Source organism: Gouania willdenowi, chromosome 16, assembly GCF_900634775.1.
Source record: "Gouania willdenowi chromosome 16, fGouWil2.1, whole genome shotgun sequence".
Lineage (NCBI taxonomy): Eukaryota > Metazoa > Chordata > Actinopteri > Blenniiformes > Gobiesocidae > Gouania > Gouania willdenowi.
In genome coordinates, this window is record NC_041059.1 from 19,356 (window position 1) to 41,578 (window position 22,223).

Consider the following 22,223-nt stretch of genomic DNA (forward strand, 5'->3'; position numbering starts at 1 on the left):
ACCTAAATGTGTACCAAGTTTCTGCTTCTTTTTTGTAGAAAGTTACAGCACTTTGAAGTTTTAAAAATGAGAAAATGTTGCTATGCCATATCTCGCCACTGGTAGGTCCCAGACACCCCATTTTTTTTTTACAGATAGCCCTTACCCGATTTAGTGGGGGTATATGTCAAATTTTGTTGCCACCCTTCACAGAATTTATAAAAATTTAACCCCGACCAAAAAATTTGCACGAATTTTGTGGTTTTTTGAGGCTAGCAGTTTTGAAGATGCAGCAGAGCTCTTCGCAGTCTTAAAAAAACACTTTACACCCAGGGATCATCTGTGCAGACTGTGAAAGGATGAGGTTCAGTTTGTGACCGTAACAAAACAAACAAAAAAAAAAAGCACAAAAATTGGATATTGAAAAATTTGCTTTTAAGTCTAAGTCGAGTTGCAAGTTCTTTGTGATATTGTCTCGTCTAAATTCATCAGATTTGTGACTCGAGTTCACACCTCTGCTTATCGTCCATGGAAGATTCCATTACATTTGGAGGGGATCCAGATCAATAAACTGATTCAGGGTCAGTTTCAAAAATGTAAAATTTAATCTCCCATAAATGGTGAATTATCTCAGTTCATAAATGACTGATCTTTGTGAAATTCGACCCAATTATGTCAAGTTGGTTCTTCAATTACTCCGAGTTTCATCCAGATTAGATCCGGATTGCGCATTTCATTGCATTTTTTTCCAGAAAATGTGGGAGCCATACATCTGACCTATTGTATGGTTCTTAATATTGATAGAAATGTCTTCAAAGCCTTTTAAGTGTGAATGATCATGATACTATTGATAAGGAGAAAAGTTTGAAGATATTGGTGTAGGAAGAAAACTTTGAATCTTCAGGTTTTGCTGGTGCAAACGTTTGAACTGTAGAAATAAAGATATTTATATATCTCACACTTAATCACAAAAGCCAGGTGTACAAAAAGTAATCACATTTATTGAAGTTCATACATCACCATAAATTATGTCTTTATCACTTTGATTTCACGTCACATGTTCTCATGCATCACCTGATGCAGCTCAAATACAATTGTCTAGTTGTTAGACACGCCCACAAATCACACAGGAAACACATTAGTGCTCCAGTATGTGGGCGTGGCCTGTCCGGCTCCGTCTCTCTTTCTGTCCCAGGTGGAGTCTGAATCCAATGAGTTCCTGTGTCACGGTGCCGGTCCAAGCTAGGGTCAGTGAGGTGGCCTCTGTGGCCCCCACGTCTACCCGATGGTGACGCCAAAGCCACACTGAAACTTGTTCTTTTTGTGATTAAGAAATGCTCCGAGAGCCAACGTGAGAGGCAGAGGCGGCAGTTTCTTCTCCAGCGTTGCACCAACAACCCAATTACTGTCCACCGTACCTGCAAAACGAGAAATTATCCTAAACGATAGGGATGGGCGATATGGACTAAAAAAATGATCCCGATCATTTCTGGTATTTATCACGATAACAATAAACATCACGATAAATACAAAAATTATAAATAAATTGCATTGTAAGTAAATTATTTCCTCACTTAAAATTATATTTTCTAAAAAAAAAAAAAAAAAAAAAAAAAGCACATGAAAAGCAAAAATAATGTGTTTTTACTGTTGCTGAATCTTGTTTCATTTATCTTATGAGTTACATAAAGTCATGGTTGATAAATAACTGATTTCCTATAATTAAACCAGATCAAGCTGATGATTTAATAATTCAGTATATTTATGTGTAATAATCTCAATAGTTACATTAGTCTAATGGGACCAGCTTTGTCTGTGAACACGTGAAATATCATTAAAAATATTGCATTTCACAAGTTGGGACGAATGAATAGTGACATTAATATTATGCTAATGTTTATTTTACACAATGTGTGACATGTTTAGCTTTTATTCTTCCATACAAGTGTTAAATCTTACCATAAACAAACCTATGGCTTTATGACAGTAAGACAGGTACTTTTTATTTGGTCTATTATTTATATGGAGTGGTTAGCATTAGCTCTTAGCCCAGTCTGTGTGTTAGCTTAGCATAATTAGCTTTAGTTGAGTTTCCAGTTCATAATGGTTGCTACAGGTTCATCTCTGTCCCTGTGTTTGTAGAACTTTGGGTGGATCTGATGTAGGAACTAGGATTGGTTCACTTTGTTGATGGTTATCTGGTTTTAACCCAGTAGTGGTTCATGATGTATCGTAGCACAGTAGCTTCAGGTAGCCATGACGTAGTCTGTGGGTTGAGGGGTGGGAGCGGCGGTGGTTCACACCGCTGCCACGGAGGCTTCGCTACGGTGCTGCCGTAAACAGCGTTCCGCTCCAGTGAATAATAGGTTGACAACAAACGGGCAGTTTTGTTATGAGGAACAAGGTTTTTTGGGACGTTCTTGGCTAAATTGAGGGATAAATGGCCCGTGACCCTCGCTAATTTCCGACATGGGAATTTATCGTTTATATTCTTGCCATATTCTTACCGGTGACAATATTTTGGACAATAAATCATAAACGATAAAATATCGCACATTCCTACTAAACAGTTCTCAACCTGAGGGAGAGTGAGTTTACCTTTAAAAATCAGGTTGGCTTTGGGCACGTCCAGCTGGTAACCCAGAGACGTTAGCGTTTCTTGCATTCGAGAACTGGCTTCAAACTCAACTCCAACCTGCAACTGGAAACATTCAAGCAAACCATTAGAGAAACTATTTAAAAAATGAGTTACATTTACAAAATGCAAAAAAGACCAACTGGAAAAAATGTAAATTGATACACAACCATCACATGAACTCACTTTAGGGTGTGCTCACACTGGCAACTGGGACCATTCCAAGCTCACAGCAGGAATCCCCCCACCCCCGTCCCTTTTCTGGTACGATAGAACGGGCGTCATCATCAGCTCAACTCGGTTCCCACAGACAAACACGTCATTACGTTAATTTGACACATGTATGGCATTACGTCACCATTAAGCGACTCTGGGTTTGTTGTTGACAGTACATGCTGTTAATTTCATATCTTCTGTTGCGTAGTGTAACTATATGTAAATGGTAAATGGACTAGATTTTATATAGCACTTTATCACCACTGAAACAGTCTCAAAGCTTTACATATCAGCTCATTCACCCAATCACTCTCACATTCACACACCAGTGGGACAGGACTGACATGCAAGGCACTAGTCGACCACTGGGAGCAACTTAGGGTTCAGTGTCTTGCCCAAGGACACTTCGACACATAGTCAGGTACTGGGATCGAACCCCCAACCTCTTGATCAGAAGACAAACCTCTACCACCTGAGCCACGGTCAAGATTTACCCAGACATGTGCTCTTTTCACGGCTGGATTACACGAACGGACTGGGTTTCCCAGGGCCCCTGAACACAACATGTTAATTTAAATAACCGTAACTCTGCTCATATTTGCTCTATCAGAAATTCCACCAGTTTATGAAAGATAAGAAGTTGCTCTTCACAGCCAGTGTTGGTACATTGCTGTAATTTTACTCACACGTAACGGAAACATTAAAGATTGCGCTTTGTTTTGACAAAATCGACACGAGGAACAGAGAGAACCAAGTGAGTGAGAAAGAAAGAGAAATTAAAACAGATCAAATGAACTTTTTAGTGAACTTTTTTTTATTTGTAAATTATTCACTGAAAGCTTAGATATTGTGTGACAAAGATAAACGGTTGTTGTTTTGAGAAGAGTCATATTTATGATTAAAAGTTATGATTGTATTATATTCTAAAGTTTATAATTATCTGGCTCGTCTTCCTTTCTTTCTGTTCACATCATAACTTTATATTTAGTTCTACAAAATGTGTTTAAAGCTAATTTTACTGATTGTTACAAATTCTGCATGTGCATTATATACAGTATAAATGTGTCGATTTAACTGTTAAACAATTTTATTAAATACAAAGCAAACAACATGCTAACAGAAAAACAAAGGTAGAAATAATTTATTTAAATGATATAATTAGTGAGTTGTTAAAGTGCTGAGGTGCAGTGGAGGGTCTTCTTCTGCAGAGACGTGAGGGGTTCGTGTAAAACTCCGGAATTCCAAGGTGAGGGTATAAACATGCATATAAACACATTACTGGTATATTAACACATATAAACCAAAACATATAGAAATGGGACATTTTACGGCTGAAATGTGTAACATATTACTGGTATTATGAGAACAGGACACGTGTAGATTTCTGATCAATTCATTATAGTTGTGCAGGACTAACAGGAACTCCACATACTGATAATTGGTATTATCACATGTTCACTAACACGACACGACCTAAGAAGAGAAATAAAATAAGATTAAAATAAATAAATAGTTTACAGTCTTGTTCCAGGTTCTGCTGTCATAATATTCCCATCCTTGTACTTCCAATGTTTAAATGTTTTGTTTTTAAGGTTCATGTTACATTTTGCAAAAGGTTGAACTTTATTTCTGGCTTATTGATTTTTGTTTGGAAAATTATGACCTTTCTTTCAGACATTTCATTTATTTGGGCTTGTATTTGTGATGTTCTGTTTATGGTTACATTTAGATGAATAAATTAATACACTACACTTTGCTCCTCAAGACACTGTGTTTGTTTTCATTCTACAGAGTTAGTGAGTATGTGTCCCAGAACACTGAAACACCATATATATATATATATTTATATTATTTATACATTAGCAGCAGTACAATGTCCCATTTCCATTTTTTTTCTGGGTTATATAATAACCAACCACATGTGTCCTGTCCACAAAATACCAGTAATATGTTACACATTTGCAGCAGTAAAATGTCCCATTTCCATATTTTCTGGTTTATATGGGTTAATATACCAGTAATATGTGTTTATATGTATATTTATACCCTCGGAAATACCCGGATAGACCTGATGATGAGCTGCTACACTCCGTTACTATCCCGATGTCGGCTGAACAAAGAGAAGTCCTGATGGTCATGTTGTCACCGTGTCAGTCTGTCACGCTGTTTGGACCACCTCTTCCAGCAGAACCATCGGGCTGTTACCCCCCCTGTGGTGCAGTTCACACCAGACAATGGTCCCCATGGTTCCACACATGCACAGAGCTGGTTAGGAACGGCCCTGGTTACCAGTGTGAGTACACCCTTAGTTTTAAAGCTGAACAATTCAAACTTTGTTACCAAATTGTGTCAATTTGTTTCACTTGAAAACAAATCCTTTTTTAGATTCTCTACATTATCATCATTTGGTTCCACATCTGGACACATTATTTGGGTCCAAATTCTATGCAAATTAATTAATATTTAAAGGTTTAATGGCTCCATATTATAAGATAGTGAGCAAAATAAAAAAGTCAGAATCATTTGTGGTATTTATGGCTTTGTCAACATCTGCTGATAAACTTCTAAGAATTTTAGCGGCAGATCCAGAGTTTCAATGAAACTCATCTGGCTACATGCCTTTTTATTGAGAAAATAAAATCTTCTCTTGACAAAGGTGGAGTAGTAGGGGCAATATTCTTAGATCTCAGGAAAGCTTTCAACACAGTAAACCACTGTGTTCTACTTTCTAAGCTCTCATAATTTAATTTCTCTCATGACACTGTAACTGGTTTGAATCATACCTGTGTGACCGTACTCAATCTGTATTAATTAACAACAGCACGTCTGAGGCTAACCACTGGGGTTCCTCAGGGCTCAATATTAGGGCCCCTCTTATTTAGCCTTTATATTAATAATTGTCTGCTCTGAAGTTTAATGTTTGATGTATGCAGATGACACCGTTGTATTTGTTCACGGTCGCTCCAAGGACATTGTTGTAGATAAACTTACCAAAGCAATGACACTTCCTGGCTGCAGGAGAACTGCCTGCAGCTAAACACTTCGAAAACTGTAGCTATGTTTTTCAGTAAAACCAATAGAGCCTCATCTAATCCTGACATACTAGTAGCTGGAGAAAAATTATAAATCAATACAAATACCTTGGGTTAGTAATAAATTCTCACTTCTCTTTTAAAGCCCAAATTGACAAATTATGTAAAAATATCAAAGTTAATCTAGCAAATTTCCGCTCAATCCGAAATGAAATGTCAACTGAAGGTGCAATAATTTTTCTACATTCCATGATTTTCAGCCACTTTAACTACTGCCTAACAAGTTGGTCTGAGGCTAGTCAGAGTGCAATAAGACCTTTGGAAACTTTATACAAACAAGCCTTTAAAGTCTTGGATTGAAAACCAAGGCACTATCATCACTGTTCAATCCTAAATAAGTACCACCTTTTAAATTGGGACAGTCTCCATAGATTTGCAGATCTGAGTCTCATATTTAAAGTAACACATGATGTGACCCCAGCTCCTCTGGCAGAGTTCATCAGCCAAAGAAACAGCTCTGAGCGCATCACTCCAGGCTCTGTAAGAGGCCATTGTGTCACGCTTTCAGTCGCTCGGCCTGGTCAGTTAGGGGCGCTGCTGAGTGGAACTCAATACCTGAGGAGGTTAAACAGCTAAACACTTACAAGGCCTTTACAAATTAATTTAAAATTTGTCTCATTAACATGTACGTCTGCCAACATTAAAAGTCGAGCATGTTGCGCTGCATTGTATTGTATTAAATAACATAGCGTTTTGAACACGTGTTTTTTGTGTGTTTTAATATTGTAACAGGTTACAACCCTAACCCTGTTATTGTTGTTATTGACTTGTAAATGTATTGTCATGCTTGTATTTTAATGCCTTTTTACATCTTGGCCAGGGGACGACAGATGAAAAATAACCTTCTGGCTAATTCTGGCTTTTTTTAACCATGTTTGTAAATGTGTTATATGAAATTGCACTGTCCCCTTTCAAATAAACCAATCTAATCTAATCTAATCTAATGTCTATGTCTCATAGAATTAAACCAGATAAATCACACAAATTATTTTATTTTACACTCATAAATAAGCCTTTATAACACTACAGAGTACAGTATGTACACCTCTATGTATATACAACCTTCAAACACATACACTATTTGGACATAATTGATAACTCTACTTAAGCTCCTCCCACTATATGAATACATACTTCAGATGGGCAGTGGACTAATAATTTTAAAGTATTAAACTGACCTCAGCTGTGATTGGAGCATAAACAGACACAATGAATGATTGTTAAAATGGATGGTTTGAGATCTTTATTGTTATCAATTGATGTTAATTAATCATTACATTGTTTAAAATATAATGGTTTGGGAAAGCTCTAGTATTGATCCATCCCTAATAATATAATAATAATAAACAATGATGGGTGTGTACCTGGTCGTTAGCTTTGTGGTAGTATGTAGCATGAGCTCCTGCTCCTCCCACAGTTAGTGTAGCTACGTAGTTTTCACCTGTAAACACGTTAACCACAACTGCATTAATAAATAATGTGTGTGTGTGTGTGTGTATTTACCTGTGTATCTGCCCAACAGGGAGGTGACAGTTCCTTCCTCTCCTGGTCTACGATGGTAAACCAGTTCTCCACCCAGAGCCAGAGCTGGTGTGATGGACTGGAGGTAATGGCTCACCACAATACCTCAATCACACCAACAATCACTGTTAGCATGTGTTCAGTGTTTATATTACTGTATGTTACTGTCACTTTAAATAACACTGAATCCTACCAGAACCAACCACAACATCTGGATTTCCAAAGGTCACCGCAGAGGTGAAGTTTTGACCTCGAAACTCCACGTCACACTGCCAGTTCACGAACTTCTGTTGCTGCGTCTACACACACACGCGCACACAAGTGAGAGTGGGCGGAGCTCTACCTGGATGGCTGTGGTATAAGAGGGGGCGGAGCTCTACCTGGATGGCTGTGGTAGTAGGAGGGGGAGGAGCCATACCTGGATGGCTGTGGTAGTAAGAGGGGGAGGAGCCATACCTGGATGGCTGTGGTAGTGATAGGGGGCGGAACTACACCTAGATGGCTGTGGTAGTAAGAAGGGGCGGAGCTCTACCTGGATGGCTGTGGTAGTAAGAAGGGGCGGAGCTCTACCTGGATGGCTGTGGTATAAGAGGGGGAGGAGCCATACCTAGATGGCTGTGGTATAAGAGGGGGAGGAGCCATTCCTAGATGGCCTTGGTAGTAATAGGGGGAGGAGCTATACCTGGATGGCTACTTTGGAGCGAACAGCAGTTGAGAGCTGGTGGATGACTTGTGCGTTCAGACTTCCTGTGTTGTCCATGTCTCCGACCATCACAGGAAAGGACTGGAATGAAATCATGTTAGAGAACGTTATCACATTAGAGCTTTTGAGCGTAGGGGCCTCCAACGTTGTAATTTTGCTCCCCTGTGGAGTCCCACCACTGACTAGGGTTGGGTATCAGTTGGGTTTTATCCGACACCGGTGCATATTCGGTATTTTTTAAACGGTTCTGATGCTTAAGCCGGTACTTTTAAAAAAAATTAACCGCATACACTTTGTCAAAATACAATACCATTTTATTTTCAGGGCCAAATTGAATACAATGTTACCTTAAATAATATATAGTTTATTTTTATAGCATCATTCACAGACAGAGGTCACAAGGTGCTTCACATATCAACTCATTCACATTCACACACCAGTAGGACAGAGCTGCAATGCAGGGAGCTGGTCGGCCACTGGGAGCAACTTGGGGTTCAGTGTCTTGCCCAAGGACACTTCAACACATTGACTGGTGTAGATATATATATACATACATATATATATATATATATATATATATATACACACATATATATACACACACACAAGTAACATATGGAAATAATAAATCAACTAAAACATTTAAGTAGTATTAAATAAAACAATATTATATTTAACTATGTAATACTGGAGATTAATATTGTTATCATGATTTTATTTGTCAATAATCATTAATAGCCTTTGAAAAAAAAAAGTAACTATTTCAATATGTTTTTTAAAAGCTATAAAGAGCCATTGCAAAGAGTCAATGAGTACGGTGGCTGGGAAGTGTCAGGTGAATGCATTTACAGAAAAACATGAATGCAAAATGGCCACAACGGAAGTGTTTCCGCAACGGAAGTGTTTCCGACAGACCGGTATTACAGACGGACACGTTTCTGGTGGATGTTTTTAACCCGCCAGAACAGAGAACAAGACATCGAAACACGTATGAAAGTTGATTAGGATACTCTTATATTTTTCATATTAGGCTATCATATCATAATACCCGTCCGTCGCAAACACTTCCTTTGTGGAAACACTTCCGTTGTGGCCATTTTTCATTTGTGTTGTGACCTTTCTGCATTCACCTGACACTTCCCAGCCACCGTAAATGAGCCACAGGTTGCAGTAAACCCCTGAGCTAACCTATCTGTTGCATTCCTGTGTAAATGCAAAACTGTGCCTTTTAGATCTGGTGTTCAAGTTTAACCTTTTGTTTACAAACATGACTTGTTATGAGCTTTACATTAAGCAGAAAGTCAGCGAACAGTGAGTTGAAGTATAGACAAAGCTCATATGTTGTCACATGTTGAATGGCAACGGTTTTTGCCAAGAGGAAAGGCTGCTGACATCATCTGTGATGACACTAACATTTCATTGTTCGGCTTTTAAGTAAACTCCGTGTGGTCTTTTATCCTCTTGCTAACAGTTATTATGAACAACGGGTGTGCTGAATCTGCTGAGTAACGGCACTGACGTCACGATCAACAACCGGGGGGTGGAGGGGGAACCAAAATGGGGCTTCAAAATGTTCGTTCTTATTCGGTCTGGTTACTACCATTTACGTCGAAGCCGGTGCCATATTGGTACCGCGTTTCGGTACCCAACCCTACCGCTAACAGACGAAGCCATTCAGGGGCCAAGCCCACAGCCTCAGTCGCTGGGTGTGGGTGGAAGATCATCCCCTCCATCTGGGAACCAGCCAGCCAAGGCTAAAGCCAAGGTTGTCTCAACTCTTATCACCAGGAAGTTTCTGCAGACGGCGGCTCTTACCCCCACTCCCTCCCCCCGCTCCTTCCCTACATTCCCACCTGGAACTGTTGATGCTGAACTTTTCCACACGTCATCTGGTTGTCAGTAACGCAGCTACAGGTCTTCAACTTCAAATGCCTCGTTGGCCATCTTTCCCCACCTCCCATCCGCAGCTGAATGGAGGCGTGGTTGCAGCGCCCATTGGCAGCACGCCCATGTCCCCAAAACGGCTGGAATCCTGCTGTTCTTCCCACCTGACCCCCTCCCCCAGCCAACCTCCCACCCAACCCTTCCCACATGCCTTGTCTTGAGTTGTTTGACTGTGTCATGCTTACATTTATGTTTGCGGAGGCGGTTTTTTTCCTGGTTTCACACTGTTTTCTCTGTTTAGGGAAATCAGTTATAAACTGGCAGTTTTTTTCTCCTCACCCCTCCTCTCCTCCTGTTGTTGATCCCTTTTTCAGCTAAATATGTGGGCGCCACAAATGGCTGCTCCGGTGTGTTGATGTGTCTTCTTTCACTGCAACTACCAAGTCAAATTCCTCGTATTGTTCTAAACTGTACCTGGTCAATAAAGCTCTTCTGATTCTGATTCTGTGACAGCAGATCCCTGCACAGCTGGAGCCGCCACGGACGAGCGCACAGCAGTTGGTAAATCTCCCCCAGCCAGTGCATGGCCGGCCAATGTTGAGCCACCAGGATCAGTGCATGACCATGATCCCTCACCCTTGACAGAGTGGGGGGTTTCAAGGCCATCGGGGGTAACACGTAAAGCAGTGTGCGCAGCCAAACGTGAGCTAGTGCGTCTACACCGAGGGGAGCATCCGCGCCACACGGAGAAAAACATCATGCACCACGTGTTTTCCCTCGCGGCTTACAGATCTACCTCGGCACCCAGTGGGTGTAACCTCCATTCCCCATACACTGGCACGCCCCTGGACAGCAGGCCCTCGCCTACTTTCAGGACCACCGACACATGCGTGATCCTCAGTGAGAGGAGACGATGGGAGCCAAACCGCCTTGGCCGTTGATATACATCACCATCATGGTACTGTCCGTCCTCACCAAGACATGGGTTAATAAAAGATATTTTAGTAATGACTGATAATTTCACAAAATACGCTGTTGCTATACTGACTCCAAATCAAAAAGCAAAAACAGTCACAAAACTTTTTTGTTCACCGTACATGGGAATTGGGGGGGACCCTGTAACCCATGTTACTTGACCTAGTCTTATTTTGAAAACGTTCCGGCCGCACCACTGTTTTTCCGCCTCAAAAATGGGGTCATAGTTGTTTTAACCTCGGGGTGATCGGCAACCCAGCAGCACACATGTTAAAATCCTATGGTGAACCGGCACAAAAGCAACAAATTGACTCATAGATCGCTTATTCAGCATCCATCCACCGATTCAGATTCAACGGTGAGTGTATCGGTCCATTCGGTTTTTAGGAGTATAATCTTTGGACCCTAACCTTTCTGTCTTGACCTTCTTTAGGTCAAGTTTTTAATTGCCTACAAAAAACCTACATGACCCGACTCAGCAGATGGCGTGCTACCCCTCTTGTTTAGTGTCCTCCAAAGGTCTATTACTTTGTAGGTGTTCGTGAAAGTTTGGATGATTTTAGCAGATTTTGATAGAGTTGTTGTTTTTCCGTGAAGACCTATCGAGCTGTGGATCAAGTATCAAATTAAAATCTCCTCCAATAATAAACTCTTATTTTTATCTGAATTGTACACACTGTATGAATGTATGTCGACCTGTAGGGGTGGGTGGTGAGGGAGGAAGGGAGGGAGAGATGGGCTGATCTGGTATGCATCTCCTATGTTTTTGTACATTGCCCTCTCATTGAGCTCTAGGGTTGTTATCTAAAATAACAATAAAGATATTGTTGAAAAAAAAAAACTGTTTTCTTCAACCAAACAAACAAAAAACACCACTGTCCTCCAAAACCTCCACTGGCTCCCCGTTCCTCAGCGCATTGAATTCAAACTCCTCCTTCTCACCCATAAAGCCCTTAATAATCAGGTCCCCTCCTACCTCACAGATCTGCTCCACCCCTACACTCTCTCCCGCAGCCTCCGCTGCTCTGATGCAAACCTCACTGTCCCCAGACCCAGCACAGAACCTGGGGGGACAGAGCTTTCTCTGTAGCTACCCCCACCCTATGGAATTCCCGACCAAGCCACATCTGCAGCTGCACTGTCCTCCAATCCTTCAAATCACGACTCAAAACTCACCTGTTTCACTCAGCTTTTAATGTTTAAACCACCCACCCACTCACTTTTCTCTATGTCATATTCTCTTCTATCAATGCTCTTGTTGTTTTTAATGCTGTAAAGTGTCTGAGTGTCTGGAAAAGTGCTTTTAAATAAAATGTATTATTATTATTATTATTAAAACAAATGTGCACATTTTGTTCTTAGTAGGACTAAGTCCATGAGAGCAGGTGTTAGAGTTACCTCTGCAGGTCCAGTCTGTTTGGTTCCTACGTACGTGGCTCCAAAGCGGTACCCAGAGTCTCCCACGGTACTGAGGGTCACCGTGTGGCTAACCTGGAAGTGGTTACTCAACCCTTTGTTGACCACCAACCGAACGCCTTCCATTTGCAATGGAAACACCTCTGAAACAAAAAAAGGTCAAAGGTCAGAGGATTTAAACTGACGATGCGGTGCTACAGCCACTTTCTCACCTTTACATTTACGGTGACATTCTTCATATGTGCCGGGGTTGGGGAGGGCGGAGCCTGCGTCAGCTGATGGAGGGACGGAGGACACGGGGGGCATGGTGAACCCTGGAGGGACGGACATCAGGCCTGAGACAGCCATCCCCCCCCCAGCAGCAGCAGACTGGGGGTCCGGACTGGGGGAGGCAGCAGCCAACACACTGCCCATTCTCTACACACATTAAAAATACACACACACATTAAGACTGCACATTTTCCACTTGCACGCACACACACGGGATTTAACGATTCACTCAACTCCCGATACGATTCGATTCACGATACTGAGTTCATGATACGATTCTCTCACGATTTATTTTACAAAATGGGACTGTAGACAAATGATAATTGAAAAATATTCCTTTATTTTTTTTGGGAAAAAAACTGGAAAAATCTGTATTATTTTCCTTTTATTTTTCATTTTCAAAAGAATCCCTTGATAAACTATTCAAAACAATGCAATTTAACTAAAAATAAATCTTGAATGAAATAAATAAAGAAATAATACAAATGAAGAAGAAGCCTATTAATTTAAATTCTGGTTCTATAGTAAACAATGCAAAACTGCATAATAGTTATTTTTCTTTTTAAAAGTGCAACTGAAAATGTATTTTGTGCCTTAACATTTGGACTTTAAAAAAAAAAAAGTCATTGCCCTGTATTTACGTCAGATATTTGTTTGGACCAGCAGAGGGCGCTGGTAACCCAGTGGTCGGTTGCCATGCAGATATTCTGTGCAGTGAAGAAGAGATGCTATGCTAGCAGACAGAGCTAACAGAGAAACCTGACTTTTACAGATATTCTTTCGGTGCTAAAGGGTTAAGGAATCATTTATGAACATATTTAAGAGTAGAAGGCGGCCAGACAGAAAGTAGTAGCAGATTCCGCCCGCCGCCTCAGCATTTGGAGAAGATAAATATATAGCGCTCTGCTGTTTAAAAAAAGTACTGCGATTAAGTTTTCAGAAAATCGATATCAACCTTGATACCTATGAATCGATTTTTAACTGCCTTACGATTAATCGTTACATCCCTAACACACACGTTAACACACTGCCCATTCTCTACATACATTAAATATACACACACACACCAACACTGCACATTTTCACCACCCATTCTCTACACCAGTGGTTCCCAAACGGTGGGCTGTGAGGCAACTCCGGGTGTGCCGTGGGATTTTGTGACAACCATACTGTTGCAGCAATCTGCCTGAGTGCTCCGAGCGTGTAATTTGTCTGCTCTGCACGATTCGCAACTCACTAAATGTTCATTTATATACACATTATGTACAAATAATTCACACAGAATCCCATCATCATAACTCTAGGTCTTATAATTTAACTTATTTACAGTTCAGCAATGTTTGTACAGTTTACCCAACAAACAGGAAAATTACATTAAATGACCTTTAAAAGGTTTTGTATTAATACCAATCAAGCTTGATCAATTAGTAAATCACTTATTCAAAGCAACTTTATTCAGATTTTAAAATTTTTGTTCTTGATCACATGGTCCATGGATAGTGCCTCTTTTCTTAGCTTGATGTAAGCAGCACAAGCAACATTAGCACTAGCAACATTAGCAACAGCAACATCAACACTCAGTGATGTTGCTAGGTACGCGTCCTGCGTCCCTGATGCATAAAAATCTGAAAGGATGCAGTAAATCCACTATCCACCTCATTTTCCCATGAAAAACACCACCTTGTGAAAAACAACTTATGTTTAAAATCACAGTAACTAGCAAAACAAACCATCAGCGGACCCCTTTACGCATTAACTCAGCACAGACATGATCACCTTGAGTACATGCTAGTTTAGCTGCTACAACAACAATCAGCCAGTTAACTAGCTGATTATAATACGCCACAAACATATCTGATCATTTTATTTTTCTCAACAGACTCTGCACTGTTAGTTAAACTACATTTTTGTGCTACAAGTGTCAGTGATTGACTCAGTTCATTTGATTTAGTTGATGTTCAGACAAAAATATTTTGGTGACAATTTATTTTTTGACTCTGTCATGATGATGAGAATGTTTTGTTTGTGTTAAAATCAGCACTTTTATTGATCATTTATGAACAGACACCATTTTGTTTTCATTTGAATTGTATTTGTTTAATTTCAGATACATTTTGAACATACATGAATATATCTGCTAATTATAGCAGATATAAGTGTTAATCATACCACCATTAACACTACAATTTAAGAAATAGAAGAATATAAAAAAGAGAAACCCACTCATATCACCACCTGTGGGTCCCGGGACTCACTACATTGAAAACTATCAACATCACTGAACACTAAAAGCTTTTTCACACTCTCGGAAATCTCGCTCTCGTTCAATTCTCACGCGAGTTCAAAGGTCAAAAGGGATAAACTCGCCTTGGCTGACAATGAGTCTGAGAGATTTCGATTATATTTACTGTTATAGCATCGATTCCTTGAAAGACTTTTTGCGGAAACGTGGTATTGGGGTCCAAAGCAGAAATGCCGAATTAGCTGCTAAAGCTAATGCTGCACACAAGCTGAAAATTCAGGTTTTTCCTGCTTTTTAAAGAGTGACCAATCAGCTGATCAGTGCCATTTCACTTATCGACCTGTTTAGTGAGCATCTTAAGCACTGTTGGCAAATGCTGCCCAATACCTGAAGCGAAAGGTGGAGAAAAATCCCCAGGTGACAGCTGAGGAACTGTGACAGGACTTGTCAGAGGGAGGTACTCAGGTTTCGGCTCAAACAATAAGCACACACTGCAAAATGAAGGCTTTTGCTTTTCAAAAATACTTTACAGTTGTTAAAACAATTACACAAATCACAAAAAGAAACCAACAATAATAAAAAATACATAATCACACGTTAAACGCTTGGGAGAAGGAGTGTGGAAGCAGAGGTCTGTCACTTTGATACTGCTTCTCTCATCGGTTTTATAAACGTGCATCATTCCCCCATCATTCACCTGAGGTTTATTCCATAAAACAGGTTATGTTCAAACTCTGAGTATGTTCAGGCTCAAATGAGGGAAACTCTGAGTATCTCATTCCTAAACGTGAGGTATGTTTATCTCTGAGTATGTTACCATGGCAACACTGTCCGTGAACTAAACCTGGTCACTGACAGGTTTTATCAAAGAAACCATGGGTTTCTATCTGGCTCCGCCCACCTGAACACTTTAATGAACCTTAACACTTTTCTCTGAAACACATTAGTGACATCACACACCACAGACGTGTTCACATCATTACTAATGTTGTGTTGATTTACTTTTTTTTTTTTTTTGTGTGCAAACGGTAGTTTTCTTTATAACATTGTGAATGTAGGTTGAGGTTGATCTACATTAAAACATCTACTGAATACAAACCTGTAGATAATATAAAGGAGATGATCATTTAAATTAATACATTTTTAAGGCTTAATGGTTGTTTTGGTTGTGGCGCAGTGAGTTGTGATGCTTCTCGTGGAAGCGGTGGGTTGCGGGTTCGCGTCCCGCTTCAGTGTTTTTTTATGACATTTTTTAGGACGTTGAGATGAATCTGATGACAATATTACATTAAAAATCAGCATAAATGATTAGATATGAAGCATCAGTCACTGTGTTTATATCCAGTGTAACAGGAGGACTCTCTATGCAGACATCCTATGATGCTGACTAGGGATGGGAACGACACGGGATTTGGGAAATCGATTGTCGAGGCCCATGTGTCGACTTTTTGTCGAATTGTCGGCCTTTTTTTTTTTTCTTTTTTTTAAAGAGCAGCAGCAATGCGGAGGGTGGAAAATAATCTATACTGTTGTACTAGTTAATTTTAGTCTAAAAAACATGGCTCTAGTGTCCAATATTGACCATTAAAGCAGTAATAATAAAAACGAGAGAGAGAAATTTAAGATGTTTATTCAACAGCCTTACAAACACATAAGACGTACTTTTTGCCGTTTGGAATTTACAGAAATAAAACAGCCAGTTCATTTATTATTTAGTTTTGTAGGCTACATGTAGCCTAAACAAGTTATTTTTACAAATAAAAAAAAACAAACTAAATGAACATGTTTATCACTCGTGAAAATAAGCAACAATTAAAATCGAAAAACAGCGTGCCCATTTTTTTTTTACCACAGAAAAGGACGGAGCCTAACACCAACAACTCAGATCTCAGTGAAAATAAAATATATATAGGTATCTTACCATTTCGGCCTAATTTTTGTTTAAGAACAGAAGCATGTCTACATGTTTGGGTAGAAGGCGACTGCGGAGTCTATTCACGACCAGTCCTGCGGCTGAAAACACTCTTTCCGCCGGCACAGATGTGGCGGGGATGCAGAGGTAGGCTTTTGCCAGACGGCTCAGGTTTTTAAATCTGGACTCATTGAGAGACCACCAGAGCGCAGGATCCTGACTGGGTGATATTCCTTCTTCGTTTGTGTAACGTTCTATTTCAGAATGGTCAGATGTGACCGTGTCCCCCTTGAAATAGTCCTCTCCGAAGAATGAAACCATTGCATCCACCTGTTTAGCCCTTTTAGCGGGCCCGGACTCGTCATCATCAACGCGCGCACTATCACCTGAGACCGCACGGAGGCCGGACAACAGATCTCTAACCTTTTCTTGCACAGCTTCCTTAACCTCCTTGGTCGTGAACTTTAGGTGTTTGTGACGTGGATCCAAAAAGGATGCGATGAAAGCTGCCTTCTTCGCGGTGCCGGTGTTTTCAGGTTCCATTCGAGAGGTGAGAGAGTCTGACACTCTTCTCTTGAATTCTGAGACTCTTGGAGACTCCCCCTCGTCCCGCTGCAGGTGCCTGACAAGGAAGCCATTATATTTTAATAGAATAATTCTCCATTTTCCCGCATATAGACACAAAATCATATAATCAATTAAAAAAAAAAAAACACACACACGCGCGCTCACCTGGAAAGCAGAGCAGCTGTAATCGGGTAAACGACTGACACCGACACTTCTTTTTCACTGCACAGTGCGGTTGTGGCTGACTTCAGCGCACGTAAAACTGGAAGCAGTTCTTCCATGGTGTGCCAGTTGGCATCGGTGAGATCCAGGGTCCTGGCATCCGACAATTTGGTCACCTCTCGGTCGGACAGAACTGCTGCTATGGTCCAACGTTGCTCGAGCAGGCGTTCAAACATATCATGGATAGAGTTCCATCTTGTTTTTACATACTGGATGAGACGGTGAGGCTCCTTAAGTTGTATCGCCTGCTTCTTCTTGAGCGCCTCAGACGCAACGGTGCTGTGATGAAAGTGCGAGACAAGACGACTTGCCCCGCCGACAACATTAGCTATCGAGTTCAATTTGAAGCCATCATTGACGGCTAGCTGCAACGTGTGTGCAAAGCATCGGTGTGACTCCCATTCCAGGTGGCGAGAGGTTGCCCCAGTTACATTAGTAGCATTGTCGTGAACGCATGCTACAATTTTGTCGGCTATCCCCCAGTCCTCAGCTGCTGCTCCCAGAACATTCGCAAGATTTTCGGCGGTATGCCTCTCTGGCATGGCGCGTGTCTGCAGGAGAGCAGTTTTCATTTTCCAGTCCTCAAAATAGTGAGCCGTAACAGTCACGTACGACTCTGTAGTCAGAGCCGTCCATGCGTCTGTGGTGATGGCCAGGTGTTCTGCTGCACAGAGCGATTCACGGAGAGATGCAGCCTTATCTTCATACATTTTTTCCAAACGCACAGTCGTCGTTTTGCGACATGGCACTTGATAATCGGGCTCAAGAAAAGCCATTAATTCACGAAAACCTACCCCCTCGACAAAGCTGACAGGCAGGACATCTTTAGCTACCATGCTAGTCATTAGACCAGTGATCTTCTCTGCGCGGCTAATGTCCAGCTTTCGCACCCTGAAGGCGTCCATGCTGCTCTGTTTTAATGAAGACGGCATCGGGTGTTTTTTCTCGAGGTGAGCCAGCATCCCTGACGTGGATGTGTGGAAAGCGTAGTCCTTGCCGCACAATTTGCACCTCACTACCTTATCATCAATTTTGCTAAAACTCCCCCACACCTTGCTCTTGTTACGCGCTGCTGCCGCCATGTTGACTGTGTCTCCTGTAACCATGGTTACCACACACGTGTGTGTATTTGAATGAGGGTCAAGTGGCGATCCCATTTAGAAAAAGTTGATTTGTTTTACTTAAAATATTTAATTTCATTATGGGAAAAGTGGCACTTTATGATGTGTATTTGAATAGAAAATGTAATAAATTAAAAGCCAAAAAATAAAAATGCAATCTGGAAATCCCACAAGCCCCGCCCCCTCGACATGTCGACACTCTATTTTTTTTGTCGAGGGGAGCATGTGTCGAATGTCGGTCGTTTTGTCGACAAAAAGTCCCATCCCTAATGCTGACACGTCTCCTCAGACACATTTTATTATTATTATTCACCACTCGTCACGTCACTGAAGAGATAAAGTGATCATAAAGTGTGACTAATTACGGATGATTTAAGCCACTATAATCACTGAAGACTGAACACATCTTTGAGAATCAGAAACAACTTTATTGACCAAGTAATGTATGTAATACACACGAGGAATTTGACTTGCTGAACTTTCGAACAGGCTCCGCAAACACTGGCTTATTTCACCCATTACGGTGAATGAATCACTGTTTTCCGGGTGGTTGCCATGGCAGCTCGACTCATCTTCGATCCATTGATGATGGCTTTTTATGGCGCACGTGCACGTCAGTAACCCAAGGTTTACATACTCAGGGTTTATTGATCCACTTCATACCAGCTGTAATGGAATCAGATACACAGAGTTTCCCATCACGGGGTATGTTGACCTAGAGTTTATGGATAGACTCAGAGTTTGTTAATCCTCCTTTATGGAATACCCCTAAGGTGTCACCTGTGTGGAAGCGAGGGGACGGCCCTTACTTATATACTGCTGCAGCTGCTTTTTAAAAGTGCTCAGATCAGCACCAGAGGAAAACCCTAGACAACTCCTTGAGTCTAAATATGTGTAAAATTAATAATATAAACACTAATAAAATACTAAAGATCTCTAGAATAAAATTTAAAAAGCTGTTAGATTACACTAACAGTGTAACAGAACGAGCAGCACTAATGTAGCAGCTTAGCTCTCAGGCCTCAAACTGACTACATTCCCTCCATAAATAACCGAACGCATCTTTACCAGCTCCAACAACAGAAACCACACTGTTTCCTGCCATTTCCAACTAAACCCCAATCCTTAAACATGTCTCATTACTGCTGGAAGTCAATACGAAAAGGTTTAGCCTCGGAGAGCTAACGTAAGCTAGCCACAAAGGTTAGCTAGCTTGCTAGGTAGCCATGTGGAATCGAGATGGGAAAGTATTGCTCTTCAAATGAAAAGCTTTAAACCTGTGAAAAATACATGTGTGAAACTATGAGCTACAGTAAAACAACACGTTTATCTACTCACGGTAGCGGTTCTGGTCCAGGACGAGCACTTTAACACCGGCTAAGTTCACCACAACGTCCGTGACCGGAGCAAACATGGGCCCACCCACTTTCCGCTGCTCATCCTGTGATTGGCTAATAGAAGTATCAATTCAATCCCCATTCGTCAAAATGACAACAGGAATCGCCTCCTCTAAGTGACGTATTGGGTCATCATTGGCTGCTTGTTGGTTAAATTCAAGCCGTTTCTGAATGACACTCCAAGGGTAGGCCTGATTAACCATATATATATATATATATATATATATATATATGGTTAATATATATATATATATTCTATTTATATATGTGGTTAATATATATATATATATGGTTAATATATATCTCTATATGGTTTATATATAGATCTATATATATATCTCTCTTCTATATATATATATATATATATATATATAGTGGTTAACTATATATATATATATGGTTTTATATATATATGGTTAATATATATATATATATATATATATGGTTTTATATATATATATATATATATATATATATATATGGTTTTATATATATATATGGTTAAATAGATATATATATATATATATATATTATATAGATTATCTATTTATATATATATATTATATATATATTATATATTTATTTCTTATATTTATATATATATATGAAAAACACCACACAGAACGACCAACAGACAGACTTTTATTCTGCTGCGTTTGATAAAAATGATATTGTATCATGTTTTCCACATCGACGACGATGAAACAAGGTGCAGCACTTCTCTAGAAAGTCCCCAAACAGCCTCTGTCTATAACTTTAGCTCATTTGACACAGAAGAGATGTGAGAACATGAGTTTGAGCTCGAGCTGATACAACGATTGAAAAAATCACACAGTGTCTGCCTATCTTTACTCTTCTGTCTAGAACGATATAAATGACTACAAAGATGGCATCTGGGTTTTTCATATATATATATATATATATATATATATATATATATATATATATATATATATAAAGTCTTTCATATATATATATATATTAAGTCTCATATATATATAATTTCCTGAATGGCTTGCCATATATATATTATAGATATACAATATTATATAGATATATTATATGTATAATATTATAAATATATGTGTATTATAGGCAAGGCAAATTTATTTGTATAGCGCATTTCATACACAAGGCTACTCAATGTGCTTTAGATAATCAAAAAGTGCGCTCTGGGCTCCACTATCTGACCTGTGTCCATAGATCTCAGAGACCTGCTGGGTTCATACCTGACTAACATCTCACTGATGTATTCTGGACCAAACCCATTCACACATTTATAACCAGCAGCAGAACTTTACAGTCTCCTCTGAGGCTGACTGGGAGCCAGTGTAATGTGTTCTGACCTCTTTGTTCTGGTTCAGACCTGAGCTGCAGCGTTCTGAACCAGCTGTAGATGTTTGATGAAGACCATTACAATAGTCCAGTCTGCTGGAGATAAAAGCATGGACCAGTTTCTCCTGATCTTTCTGAGTCATTAAACCTTTCACTCTGGAGATGTTCTTTAGGTGGTAGAAGATGTTTTTGTGATAGATTTGATCTGATGCTGAATGTCAGATCTGAGTCAATCAGAACACCAAGGTTTTTTACTTGGTCTTTATCTTCTAAAGATCCAGACTCAGATACTTGCTGACAGCAGTCCTCTTTTCATTGTTACCAAAGACAATCACCTCCATCTTGTCATGGTTTAGTTGAAGGAAGTTTTCACTCATCCATCAGTTTACTTTTTCTAAACAGTCACACAACACCTCCATGGGACCATAGTCATCTGGGTTCAGTGATAGATATAGTTGTGTATCATCTGCGTAGCTCTGATAATCAACCTTACAGTTGTGTAAAATGTGTCCTAAAGGAAGCATATAAAAGCTAAACAGAAGAGGTCCAAGAACAGATCCCTGAGGAACCCCACAGGACATTGGTAATCTGTCAGATTCAAAGTTTACAATGTTTACAAAATAACTTTGATCCTCCAAGTAGAACTTAAACCATTACTTTAACATTTAGTCCAACCCATGTTTACAATCTGTGCAACAACATTGTATGATCTACAGTGTCAAATGTAGACTTAGAT

The 22,223-nt window shown here is 40.0% G+C and overlaps 2 protein-coding genes across 2 annotated transcripts; both read right to left on the reverse strand.

Moving 5' to 3' along the window:
* Positions 1–960: 960 nt before the first annotated feature.
* Positions 961–20,204, reverse strand: tomm40 (translocase of outer mitochondrial membrane 40 homolog (yeast)). The gene is made up of 9 exons (XM_028470820.1): positions 20,094–20,204; positions 12,634–12,838; positions 12,404–12,564; positions 8,126–8,227; positions 7,637–7,742; positions 7,426–7,548; positions 7,287–7,363; positions 2,578–2,680; positions 961–1,397 (listed from the first exon to the last, which is right to left on the reverse strand). The coding sequence occupies exons 2-9, from the start codon at positions 12,833–12,835 to the stop codon at positions 1,258–1,260; spliced, it is 1,014 nt and encodes a 337-aa protein (XP_028326621.1). The 5' UTR covers positions 12,836–12,838; positions 20,094–20,204; the 3' UTR covers positions 961–1,257.
* LOC114478039 (zinc finger BED domain-containing protein 1-like) lies at positions 16,548–18,686 on the reverse strand. The gene is made up of 2 exons (XM_028470819.1): positions 17,578–18,686; positions 16,548–17,467 (listed from the first exon to the last, which is right to left on the reverse strand). The coding sequence occupies exons 1-2, from the start codon at positions 18,594–18,596 to the stop codon at positions 16,864–16,866; spliced, it is 1,623 nt and encodes a 540-aa protein (XP_028326620.1). The 5' UTR covers positions 18,597–18,686; the 3' UTR covers positions 16,548–16,863.
* Positions 20,205–22,223: the final 2,019 nt, after the last annotated feature.